The 13,119-nt window shown below is 43.1% G+C and overlaps 1 protein-coding gene across 1 annotated transcript in view; it reads right to left on the reverse strand.

Moving 5' to 3' along the window:
- The window catches only part of LOC146549087 (dolichyl-diphosphooligosaccharide--protein glycosyltransferase subunit STT3B), a 103,034-nt gene that overhangs the window by 5,454 nt on the left and 84,461 nt on the right, over window positions 1–13,119 (reverse strand). Inside the window, exons 8-14 of the mRNA XM_085262199.1 lie at window positions 11,818–11,866; window positions 10,979–11,133; window positions 8,518–8,729; window positions 6,918–7,105; window positions 5,976–6,147; window positions 5,255–5,428; window positions 2,773–2,886 (exon numbers count right to left, since the gene is read on the reverse strand). Of these exons, the coding sequence (XP_085118325.1) occupies window positions 2,773–2,886; window positions 5,255–5,428; window positions 5,976–6,147; window positions 6,918–7,105; window positions 8,518–8,729; window positions 10,979–11,133; window positions 11,818–11,866 (1,064 nt within the window). The remainder of the gene's footprint in view (window positions 1–2,772; window positions 2,887–5,254; window positions 5,429–5,975; window positions 6,148–6,917; window positions 7,106–8,517; window positions 8,730–10,978; window positions 11,134–11,817; window positions 11,867–13,119) is intronic.

Raw genomic sequence — 13,119 nt, forward strand, 5'->3', positions numbered from 1 at the left:
GATTCTGGCTTGGATAACGTAAAATCGATTCATTAAAATCCTGAATCGATTTTTTTAATATAAATTTATTTTGCCCGAAATGCCAGAATCTCTGGTGACATCTCACAAAATTTCAAGAACCACCAAACAGTTAAGACAGTAAATGAGAGCAGGTACACGGATTCTGCACATAGACTTAAACACACAGCGCAACCCGCGGATCAGAATCAGTGAGATGTCGCCTTTCTCACGGTCGGGGCTGAAAGCCGACAGCTCGCTGATTCTGATGTGTCGGCGGGTCCGCGCTTTGTGTTCACGCCCTTTATGAGCCGATTCTAAAGCTGTTAGTTTTATCTCTCTCCAAACAATATTGACCGAACCAGCAGCAGAAGAAGATCCAAACGCTTCACATAAACATCGTCATGAATTCACTCTGACTTTTACTGTTTTGCATCCACCGCGATGCACAGCTCTCTCTCTCTCTCCCTCCCTCTCTCTCTCTCTCTCTCTCTCTCTCTCTCTCTCTCTGTACTTCAAGAACAGTTTCGCTTTCTTCATTATTCGCTTGCTTGTTACACAAGTCTACTGTTGTTTACAGCGCTGTCAGCCGCTGTTTTTTTCCCTTTTACATTCTTCCGAAAAGAAAACCTCATTTCTGCTGTTCAATACTGAATAAATTTAAACTTTTTAAAATTATTCAAAATGCAAAACACTTAACCATGTCTCTAATAAAACCGCTGTAACTTCAGAGGTGATGTTCATATGTTGATTAATGGTTTTCTTTCGTTTTTGATGTACTACAGAATATTTTTATAAAATCCCAGGCCAGGAAAACCACCTTCATGTTTTTCTGTGTTTTATCTTCAGCTACTTTGACACAAAAGCATCTGCTGTGATGCTCACACCTTTGATAAAGTCTTGCGAGTGTCAGCTTCCTTTTTATAGATACAAAAATATGTAAATGTACTGATCTGAATTATAATATTTCTGACTGTCAAAATTTCCCAGATTTAAATCGAATCGAATCGAATTAAATCGAATCGTGGATCGAATCGATTCGGGACCTTGTGAATCGGAATTGAATCGATTCTAGAAATCAGTGACGATACCCAGCCCTAGTTAAGGCTACACTATACAATTACATAGATGCTTTAAAACAACTACCCAGAGGCGGTGCCAAGATGCAGTGGCAAGGCTCGCTTCCAGAGAGAGACTTTGGTTGAATTATCTACAAGCTGCTTAATGACTAAAACCCACTCCTCCCCATCGCTGCTATTCTGTTACTTCTAGACAGAAGCAGGCTGGCAGTGTCCACGTTTTAACTGAATAGCCACGAATAGCATCAGTGTTCTCATCTTACTCTTTCTGCAAGTGAATTTCCCAAAATGTCAAATAGTTTCCTAAAATAAAAGTGAAACGGAAGGCAGGAGCCTCTCCACCCACTACTAAAGCATCACCTTTGATCCATCTCAGCACAAAGCAGCTCTACAGATTCAAACTAAATTAGGTCTGAACAGAAAAAGACGAGAGCAAACATTTTAAACTCGATTATGAAAGATAAACAGTGAGTTTGATTACACTTTCCACGAGCAGCATAAAACCTCTCGTCCCCGTAATTCTGCTCTAAAAAGGCCCTTGATTGCTCATCCTCCTTACTCTGCAACTGTTACTGTGTCCCTCGAAAATATGTCAACTCTATTCTCAAAGTAAAAGCCTCCATCTAGGTTCCCGCCATTGTTTTTCCTTCTTGTCCAATTTCCTCACTTTGTGTTCTAACCTGTAATTGTTCCTCAGGCTGCTCCACAGGACAAAGACTTTAAAATAATAGAATATCAGCAGCAACAAGATCTTAGCCTCTTAATGTGCTTTTATTAGTGCGGTTTAACCTGTCATTTTAATATAAAAGGAACTAAATGAGTTAGTTTGGGGGCTTCAAAGTAACCAGTCCATGGGTTCTCTTTTCATCATGAGTTCTATTCTGTTCTCTATTATGCATTCTCAGCATTACAGTTTAATATTGGTCCATGACTATAAAGTGCATTCTCGACAATCATGAATGGCTGCCTCCGCTCTGCTCATCGCCTTCTTCCTCGTGTCCTCCAAGCCTCAGTTTACACTTGTCACATCTTGTTTTCATAACTGGAATCTGCTCCGGCTATTCTAACACTTTTCTGTCTTTGGGATCTCTCCATCCTGTCCTCCTCCTACTCCTTCCGTGCCTCGGTTTCTCCATGCCATTTACCCAGAAACAGCACTTTAAGCTATGCAGAGCTTTGGCTGTTTGTCCGCAGATGGCGGAAGCGTCGATTGTACGGTAGGGATGTGAGCACCTGGCATGAAGGATCCGTCTCATCTCTCCTCTGCTACCTGCCAGAAGTAGCCGTGGCGCATTTCAAAGCTTCTGCCAATCCTTCATATTTCCTCTCGCAGCCTCTCGTTCCCCTCCGACAACCCCTCTACAAACTTCAGGAGCTCCCTAAGGCGCCTCCTTAAAGACCCGTTCCACCCGTCTGTCAGCCTTTTACTGTAAGCGAGACGTTTTTACACGCTTGGCAGAGGTAGCTGCTCGTTACTGCCTGATAAAGCTCCATGTTGCATAAAATACAACACGTTTTTCCTTTATTGTGGCAGCTGCTCATCATTTCATCCATTTGTAAGTGTGAAGTGGATCCTAACTCCAGAAAGATTCAGTGGAGGGTTTCTCTTCTGTCCTGAAAAGTCCTCACATACACAAAACTAATTCTAAGAAACAAGCAAAGTTTCTGATGAAGTAATGAGAACTTCTCCTCTTACCTGCATTTCACCAAAGCGATAGTAAGACATCTTGTACATGAGGCAGTTGAGCAGAGTTGGTGAACCCGCCTTATCCACTCTGAACTCTCCCTGAGGAGTGAAGTAGTCGCTCTCCTAAAGAAGACACAGAGGAGGGCCCAGAAAAATCACCAGATGGCAAAAGTAGGTAGCATCAGGAGTAGAAAGTTCACACTAGATGGATGCAGTGGTGAGAGGACGCATTTGAATGACAGCAAAGGGGAAAAAACTGCTCTTAAACAGCTCAAGTAATCAATTGGCCATCATTTTAAAAACTACTCATCTCAGTGCACGATTCAAAGCTCTAACACACAAACTCTATAACTGTGGAATTAATGTATTTTTCTCAGCATTAGTCTAAATTTTCTACTAAACTAGCCACAGTCACACAAAAATCAATGCCTAACCACAAGTATGTGTGCGCAGCTTATACACTACTTTGTGTATTTTGTCATTAAAGAGGAACCAGGTAATATTCAGCATGTTTGTTCCTTGAAGCCATTCATACAATTAGCACAGCCTTATTGAATTAAATGGAGTAGGAAGAATATAAGAAATGCCTCTAAACTGGAAAATTCCAACCTTGATCCAAGTTAAATTGCTGCTTAATTGTTTCAGTGGGTAGATTGTTCTGGTATAGTGGTCTGCACGTTTGCTTCACATAGTTGCTGGTTTAATTCCAGCTGAAGACCCAAATCGCCCTTTGGGGTTGTGTCAAGAAAACGGTTGCTGCCTGCTGTGGTGACCCTACTATGACCACACAGAGCTCTAAAGTAGCTTCTGCTACGTTACTTGGGTTTCAGTGGGACGGGCTCGCTGTATTCCCCGATTGGACCCTGGAGATCGTGTTAGCAGCTGTCAAAGAGTCCTCCTTTTGATTGCTTTGGTATCTAGCAGATTGCCGTGGTCACCCACAGTTTGAATTGAAGGCACCAACTGGTCTGCAAACACTCGCAGAGCAGTAGTGAAACTAGAAACTGTTTGCGCTCAAAATAAAAATTACGCTCGATACACGCTGGTTGCAGCAGAAAGGTGACCAAACCAAGGTGGTGCCGCACGGTGGTTTACAATGTAGACCCCTCTTTGCGACCAATTTCACATAGTGCCTGCCAACAACCACTCACAAACTGACCGTGCAATACACAATTATTGTTTCTCCCCGTGGTTGTCGACCGCCGGCCTGTGTGACTGAAGCCTGAAAACTGGCGCCTCCACAGTCCCGCTGCCAGATTTTCTGCTGATTTGCAATGCAGCAGTATTGATGAAACACAATAGCGTCACTGTCCTTGAAACTCGTGTTTACTCGTCTTTCTTTGTAAAAATTCAGCGTGAATACAAACTGGATCGGAGTTACAAGGGTAACAAAATGCAATTCTCTCTTCGATTAAAAACTAAATTAGCCAAACAACCTTGAAAGTCGGGAAGCAACAACAGCAAAGTACAGAATGCTAAAAAATGAAATCCTGACCATACAAGTTCACAAGAAAAATGCTTTAATATAACAGCACGACTATGGCTCAGGAACAGGCAGAGTGTGGTGTCCACCAATCAAAAGGCCTGTGATTCAGTCGGCACTTCCTCCAGTCAGTATGTTCTGCCACAGGACACTAAATGCCAAATCTGTATATCCATGATGCAAAAGAACAAATTTGTTGTATTCATTAAAGTAGATCTATTATCATTTTCCTTATTTTCTATTATAAATTCATTTTTTCCATCATACTACCTGCAATAAATTTGTATATTTACAGATCATTCCTGACAGCCAGGGGTCAGGGTATTAAACATCTTTCCACTTTCTACTCTCGTCTCCTCATGATGTCAGTGAGAGCGGATATCCTTAATCTGTTCATCTCACACACACACACAGCTCTAACCCTGCTAACCTGCTGTTTACGAGGGGCACCCAATTCCAAGATAAATGACAAAAAGAGGCTGGTGCTGAAGCAAGAGGAGTTAAAGCTCATTTCAGGTAGTGGATGAAATGGTAGATGGCACCAAGGCCCAGTACAAGAGCTCTGGAACACACACAGCCACACTTATTCGAGAATAAAAATGTGGCGTTGGAAATGAGCACAGTAAGTCTCCCTTAACAAAGAGCACTCTGGAAGTGTGTATAAATGGGTAAAATCTGGTTTGCAGTCTGAGACTATTAGCAGTCAAAGAACAGAAAAGCCTTGCACGTACGCTGGTCCATTTTCTGCTCCAATAACAAAAAGCAGCTGTTATGAAAGTCCTGAATAAGGGACCTTGTGAGTGTATCTCAGGGTTTCCTGGCTGACGTCTTGTTTTTGAACAGTGCAATGAGTAATCTTTGCTTCTGTTCAGGTGAGAAGGGTTTGAAAAAGCACCTTGACTTTTGTAAGAGGAAACATTGATTTTACTGCTGTGTAAGTCCAGCTCCATTCCTTCTCAGAGAAAACTCGAGCTCTATTTACAGGCGCTGCTGCTGTGTTACACTCACCCTGATGTCCTTAGGGTGCTCACCCTCGGCAATCCTCACCATCCACAGGAACTTGTTAATATCGTCGCCCGAGTAACCAATTACACCTCCGAAGATGATAAGCACATAGTCCACGTCCAGGGACCTCATGATCTGGTAGGCTGCACTCTCATTGGAAGACATGGCTTTCCCCACCTAGAAAGAAAGTGATGGCGATTGAGAAGTTATCCTTTAACTGAGCTTTACCCGTTTCACAAGAGACGACGCTTCGGCAGAGCTGCGGGACAAAAGAGCTGTTAAACGGAGATCCGTGATGCATGATACTCTGATGACGTTTCCTGTGGACAGATGCCGACGAGACAACAGGCATTGGGTAGGAAGTGAGAGTGAAGAAAGCTAGAGGGGCTTTAAAAGGCAAAAACATTTGTCTACATTTGGCAGCAGAGAGGAAAAACGAATAAATCAAACCCACAGAATCTGACAGCAATTAACTGAAAACTCCCTACAGTGTAAATTCAATAGGAAAAAGTTTAAGGAAACAAGATTATCTGGCTTGTTGGAAGCGGCCGTTTTATACAATATGGCAATTACATTTAAAAAGAAATAAATAAATAAGTGAAGAGCTTGCTAATCATCCAGCAGCTGCGAGAAGAAACCATTGATTTCTCTGCACGTGCTTTGATCCACGAGCAAAACGGGGAAGAAGACAGATGAAGACAAGAAAGACGATAACAGCCCTTACCAGCGCTATGTGACTGTTGTTCCACGTGTTATTGTCCACTAAAGTGGTCCTGTTAGCCATGCCCGCTATCTGATAACCGTAGTCCCACCAGGACATGACACGTGCGTGCTCATCAGTATTCTGTCTTAACCAGTAGTAAGCCTCCCTGAAGTCATCCAGGATGTTACGCGTCCTAACAAGGGGGAGAAAAAAAAAGAAAAAATAAGGTTGACAGGTAACCGCGTTGGTTGGCAGGCATATAGCTGAGGAAGCCATTAATATTTCATTTAGGACTTTAAATCAGAAGGGCAACAACAGCTGAAAATAGAGCATCCATATATAATGAACTGAGGGTTTAAAAAAAACAAAAAAAACAACACCTTGCACTTTAAATGTTCACGTCCTAAATTTACCTCGCGCAGAGGGAGCAGACACGAAGCCAGGGAACCAATTAGCTCCAGGTATGGTAATCATATTACGTCTGTGTCTGTGTGTGTGGGCGTATACGTGCAAGAAAAAGAGTGACAGGCACGCTGCTCCCAGCAGCATAGCTAAACCACTGTCTGAGAACTACTGTAGTACCATTAATATATGCATGAGAACTTGCATCTACCACTTAGTCTCGGTCTCCAATATTTCCTCCTCAATGCTTTAAAAGAATAATTATGCCTGTAAAGAGTCTGAGAGAATAATACATCAGCTTTTTGTAACCTAAGAGATGCTTACTGTGACCTAGAAGATTAAAAGTTAATCAGGTACGGCCTCACATATCATTATTTCTCCAATCCCCTTGTGAAATATGCTCGGCTCTCTTGCTGCACAACACACATACGTGCTAATTTGCATGCAAGGTGGAGGAGCCCATCCTTCTTCATTATGAAGCATCATGGGAGGCATTGCTCTGCTCTTTGCAGTTGCTTTACATCCATGTACGCAGCGTTCGGCACGGCGGAGCGCTCTCACCCGTCGTGGTTGTATGAGGCGAGCACCACGCTGGGGCTGGAGTAGGCGTTGCTGGTGACCCACGTGCAGTGGACGGCGAACATCATGAGCAGCATCAACATGAGCATGGTGACTATGGATTTGATATTTGGACCCAAACCCTCCTCTGCTTTCTCCTGCTCCGACACGTGTTTGCGCACCTTGCCGGCCTGCAGGGGGAGACAAAACACCATCAGGAGGGTTGGCAAACGAGTCTGAAGCTTTCCAGAAATCTGAATTATTGAGTGTGATAAATTATTGAATGAACTAATAAGAGAAGTGTTTTAGAGTATCCTCAGCTTTTTTTCCTCTACTGTGTGAAGACATATCAGTGAGAAATGTGAGAAAATCCCTGTGATGAGCAGCAAGAAACCTGAAGTGTAAAAAAAAAAAAAAAAAAAAAAAAAAAAAAGCACCAGAGATGATTTGTACCAAATTAACACCTTCAGTTGCTTCCTCTCACACCCAAACTGCATGCTGAAACTCAATAAAGAGGGACAGCATGAATGATAGACATGAAAATTAACTTTTGAACCCATCACTGCAGGAAAAGTGGGATTTCTGTTGCTGTAAATTGCAGTGGGCGCACGGGGATCTGGAAGCGGTGCCGAAAACTTCCAGGAGATGTCAGGAATTGAAGTCCAATTTCAATTTCTGGCAGCTTACAACCCCCTTATAACTTGTAAGTAGTGAAGCTTTGGGCAAATTCTAGACACAACAACAGGGGGCCAACCACTGCACCAGAAGCCGAATCTATTTTAAGCTCTTCCCTTGTTTCTCCTGTTGGTGCCTTGTGTCAGCGAGCGGTCAAAATGCAATGTGATATGCATGTAATTTGTTCACAGGTTTGTCTTTTAAATGAGACTGTGGTCTTAATTAGACTACCTGAATAAATACATCTCAATTAAGCTGCTAACTAATCAAGTATCCACATGTAACCATGACACATTCAAAGGACAAAACTGAAAGACAAAAAGGGCTTAAACCTCAAATTTCAGATCTAAACGTGTTGACGTCATTCAATGTTCCCAAACCTGTGTGCAAACTCGGCCGACGACCTTTGATATTTGCCATTTTGCCAGTATTTTTATGAAGTGTGTCGTTTCAGATAAAAAAGGCATTTTAGAAACCTCTCTAGAAGAGAGAGGTGTTTTGGAGAAAGCAAAAAAAGAAAGATGGAATTACGTGGCAGGCTGCAACTGACGCATCCTCAGCCGTGACTACAGAAAAGAGTTCAACGTTCAACAAAGGCGGCTAAAATTATAGCAACAGAATCAAACAGTTGCTGCTGAATCACAGCTGAATCACAGTTTATCCAAACTGGTGGGGAGTGAGGAGGGAAGCTGACAAATACGCAACTGATGAATCCAAACCCCAAAAGGTACCACGAAAGTGTGAAACACCCCACGGGTGTTCACTCGTTGACAGCTTTTTCACTTTGTTCATTTTATTACATTTTTCCCAGCCAAAAGTTTAGTCCCACAGCAACTTGACCTGTCACATGACATCAACAAAGTGTAGCATTATCAATACTGAAAATCAGTGAAGTGTAAATTCAGCAGTTTCTCTGCCGTGCTTTGACCTTGTCGTAGAGGTTCCCGGAGTTCCTCTTGTCATCTTCGTCGCTGCTGTCCTCAGCAGGGGGTTTCTCCCTCTTTGTGTCGTCTCCCATGTAATGCTCAAAGACGCTGGAGAAAGCCACGGCTGACAGCATGCAGACGACCGGAGTCAGAGTCAGCATCAGACGCACCATCACGCCGGCAAAATAGACTGCACTGATGGCATAGAGAGCCACTGGAAGGCAGGAGACAAAGAAGGCGGTGGTTGACAGAAAGTTAAAAAACCGAGAATAAGGAAAGCAAAGTCGACAAAGGTGAGACAAGGAGAAAGACGGCGTGAATATAAAAGAGACAAAATGAGTCGGTGTTGGAGGCAGATAAAGACACGGAAAGAGAAATTGAGTTGTTAGAGTAACACTGAATAATCAGTCTATGTTAGCACTGCAGATCTCAAACCCTGAATAGAGGAGCACTGGCTGTTCTTTGTCCTTGAAAAGCACCGACCCGGCTCAACAGGTGTGTGGCTAATCAATACCTGTAATTGGCTAATTAAGTCTGTGGGAGAAACGGGCTGCTGAAGGACTTTGTTTCCAGCACTTAAGGGTTCCTTGCCCTCCATCTTGGCTGTCTAACCCTAAGTTTTATTTAAGCTGCTGTATAAAGAAGTTCAATCTCATTATTTCAGGCTTTTTCAAAGCTGAGAGTGCTTAAAGCTACTCGAGAAAGGATGCACTGTCCACAGACCAGTCTCCTAGTCACGACATTCTACCCATTTTTATTTTTATTTTATATAAATCATGCATTTTAATCACAGATGATCAAATAAACTCCACTAAAAACAGAACCATTATTAATTCAAGAGCTAATCCCAGCTGACAATGAATCAGGTATGACAGAGGAGCTATTTCAGGAATCCCTGGCTCTGAAATACCTATTTATTTGCTCCATAGACAATATTACAGGCCTGACTGTTGGAGAATTTAAGGCTGCGATGGGCAGCAACCTCCTGGTTGAATTATCGGTCGTTAAATTTCTCAAGACAAATTAGAAAATACCTGGTTCGTCACTGAAAAGTCAAACGTAGAAGCTCTATACATGACAGGATAAATGACTTCTTAGGTGGGTTTCAATAAGAAGCATCCAATTACCGAGCTTAAAATGCATCTATGTGCTGCTAAAAGCAGGTGGAATTTCACCATTATATCACTGACAACAATAACCATCTGTCCGTGGCATATCCAACATCAGGTTGTCGTGGCAGCAGACTAGGGGATTTTAACATCCTTCTCCCCAGCCATACTTTCCACTTCCTCCTGGGGGATCCCGAGGCATTCTCAGGGCAGATGAGAAAGATAAACTCATAAGTGGTTTCTCAGTTTACCCTGGAGTCTCCTCCCAGGTTGGAGGCATAGCCAGAACACTTCCAAAGGCAGGCGCCCAGGAATCACCCTAACCAGATGCCCAAAACATCTCAACTGGCTGCTTTCAACCACAGGAGCAGCGGATCTACTCCTTGATCCCTCTGAATGTCTGAGCTCCTTACCTTATCTCTAAGGATGAGCCCTGCTACCCTGTGGAGGAAATTAATTTCAGCTACTTGCATTAGACAACTTCCTCTTTCAGTTTCAGTCATTACTAGGAAATCATAACCACAGGTGAAGGGGTCTGGACTGCTAGTAAACCAACTAGTAAAACGAAGCTTCGTCTTTCCGCTCAGCTCCGTCTTCACGACAAAAGTCCATTGTCCATTGCACACAGGTTTGTCTGTTTTCTATAAATTTTTAACTTGAAGATGCCAATGATGGATAAGTAGGGTGAAAAAACAGCAAATAAAAGGTTCCTGAAAGGGCCCGATGAGGCTGGCTGCATAAACTGTTAAATTCTCCAACCCTAAAGCAGCCTCTTTAAAAATCAACACCCATTTGAACCATATTAGGGTTCAACATTGCCCATTTTTAGGGGTGTTGCTGCTTACTGGTAGGTGGGTCCTGACTAGCTCTCTAATAGGCTTCATCTAAGTCTCAGAACTGCACATCTTTAAATGAGTTTTGCAGCTTTTTTCACCCTTGTTAGATAAAACATACTGAAGACAAGAAAGCAAGTAAAGAGAGTAACCTCCATCTTTACACATTTCAAATTTTATGTGATGAAGACGATAAAACGATGAATGGAAATTCTTTTATAGAGACTATTCATTTAAAAATACACAAGCGAACCTCATTAAGATATAAAATAAAAAGTTAGTGGGGGCACTAAAAGTCAGGTGACTCCAGGAGTGTCTGCATAAAATTTCAGGGCCAGTCACTAAATAGTGGTTGAGATGTTTTAGTCTGAACACGGACAGCATCACTGTGTCTAGATTAAAGAGGTTTAAACGACTTAAACAACAAAACAAAAACATTTGTGGTGGTTTATAACATACTGGATCACTCATTCTCCACACCACAGAGAAAAATCCTGTTTTCATTCATTTAAGACCCCTACCAAACACGCGTTCATCGTTGATGTTCTTGATGCAGAACCAGAGGCCCGCTGGGAAGGTGCAGACCAGGATGTGGAGGTCAAAGAAGAAGGACACCCACGTCGTCGGCTGGTGCTCCGACACCGACGCTATGATGGGGATGTGGATCTTAGCGTAGCTGCATGTAGGAATAAGGGAGGAGGGGAGAAATCGGAAGGAGGGAAGAGACATGTAATTCATGTCGAGCTGAATGCTTTGGGAGTGTTGAGACAAATTATACAATAGATCCTCCTGATTAACTCAAGAATTATGAGTGTGGTCGGGGGGGTAATTTTGCTCCCCCACATGCTTATGGTAAAATATGAAGAAATTTAGCACTACTGATGAGTAATGTACTTTTCTGTTAGTAGTTTCTGATCTGTGTGTTCCCTGTTTATTCCTAATGGGCTTTTACACAGCACTTTCTGTACAATCTTAAATATTTCTCTCTCAAGTGTTTTGTTATTACAGCTGGGAAAGAAACAACACACAGCACATTAAGGAATTAGTATCAGCCTCCGAAGGAAAGGAAGGGGGGAGGCATCAGTTACTGCTTTAGTCAGCAAACTGGGGTATTTGGGAGGGGGGGGCATTGATTCGGAAATATCAAACACACTGCGGAGCGTTTGGAAAACATAGCACTGCCTGGTGCTTTTTGGGAGTAAGACAATACTTCAACACAGCTTGTGCTCTACAGTTTTCCCCTCTGGGATGTTGAGAGGGGAAGGGGGGGGTAATATCCATCTCAGGACACACACACACACACACACGGCTGAACAAGCGTCCCATCGACAGCGAGAGTGTGAAGGTCAGCAGAGCTTACCCGGTGTCCCAGAGAGAGTAGAAACGACCACTCCACGGAGCAATGTATCCTAGAGGCAGAAAAAAAGACGATCAATAAAGAGAGGCTCATCTTTAAATGCTTTCCATTTCAGACGTGAAATACGAGGACTGCAACTGGGGGTTCGGAGGGGTTAATATAAAGACGAGCGAGATTAAAGTTGTTTGTTACAGCACGTCATTGTGAGGAACAAAAATATAACAGAAATTTTAATTTGCCTCCCCTTTGTTGCAACAATATGTAATTATTTATAGGGCGAACTCTTTTTTTTTTTTTTTTGGAAGTGACATCAGAAACAGCAGCATGTGACATCACGTGATGGCGGAGCTTCAGTTCATCCTTTGTCATCCTTTTTTTTTTGTTTTTTTTTAATAGGACAGGGGGAAAGAATGAAAGAAAGAGGGGGAGAGGAAGAAAGAAAACCAAAGGGGAGAAGAGACGGTGAGAAGGGGGGGAAGAGAGAGAAAAAAAAAACAAAAAACTCCTGGGTCACCTGTATGGAGAGAAAGAAAACAAAAAAAACAGGGGAGACAGCAAACAACAAAGAGCAACATAATAAAAAAAAATTAAAAAAAAGCACCATCACAATAAACTAGCTAGTCATAGATATCAATAGTTACTAAATAATAAACGATATTGTGCAGCACGCAAGATAGACAGCGCACAGTGTGCTTTGAGGCAGCAGCCAAGAAAGCTGTAGTCCGCATCTGTGAATACCCATGTGTACACCTGTGTGCATACCTGTGTGGATCAGCATGCTTGCATTCCAAAGGTTTCTCCATGTAATGATCTGCTAGAGAGTGTGGGGAGCCACAGCCCCGTCCTCTATGGTATCAAGCAGGTATGGAGGAGATCAAAACTCCAGACATCCAGAGGCACCCAGAACACAAGAGACCAAGGAAGACCAACAGAGGGGCAGCCGCGCCACTGTCCCAGTAAGAGCTAAGGAGAGTCCCAGATGAGGGCTCATTCAGCAGCCGCGGAGCAGAAGCCAGGGGGAGTTGCAGTGACGCGCCCGTGAGCTCCGCCGGCAGCCAGCTGTGCCTGAGTGACCGAGCCCCAGGCCGAGAGGCCGGGGGCACCCCACCTCCAAAGTGTCCCGAGGGCGAACTCTGCCCAAGTGTGCAGCTCTCAATAAATACAAAGAAAAAATATATATAATCCAACCTACTGGCCTGGAAATCTGTAGCACAGACTGCCCGAGGATAACAAGAATGACGAGTAGAATATACTGCTAGCATTAAAGCCGTGAAAATCTCAGTTGGGTTTTCACCGTATTTCAGA

The sequence above is a fragment of the Mchenga conophoros genome, linkage group LG22 (genome assembly GCF_057382185.1).
Source record: "Mchenga conophoros isolate Kocher_MC1m ecotype Shallow Benthic linkage group LG22, M_conophoros_male_GT1.1, whole genome shotgun sequence".
In the NCBI taxonomy this organism is placed as follows: Eukaryota; Metazoa; Chordata; class Actinopteri; order Cichliformes; family Cichlidae; genus Mchenga; species Mchenga conophoros.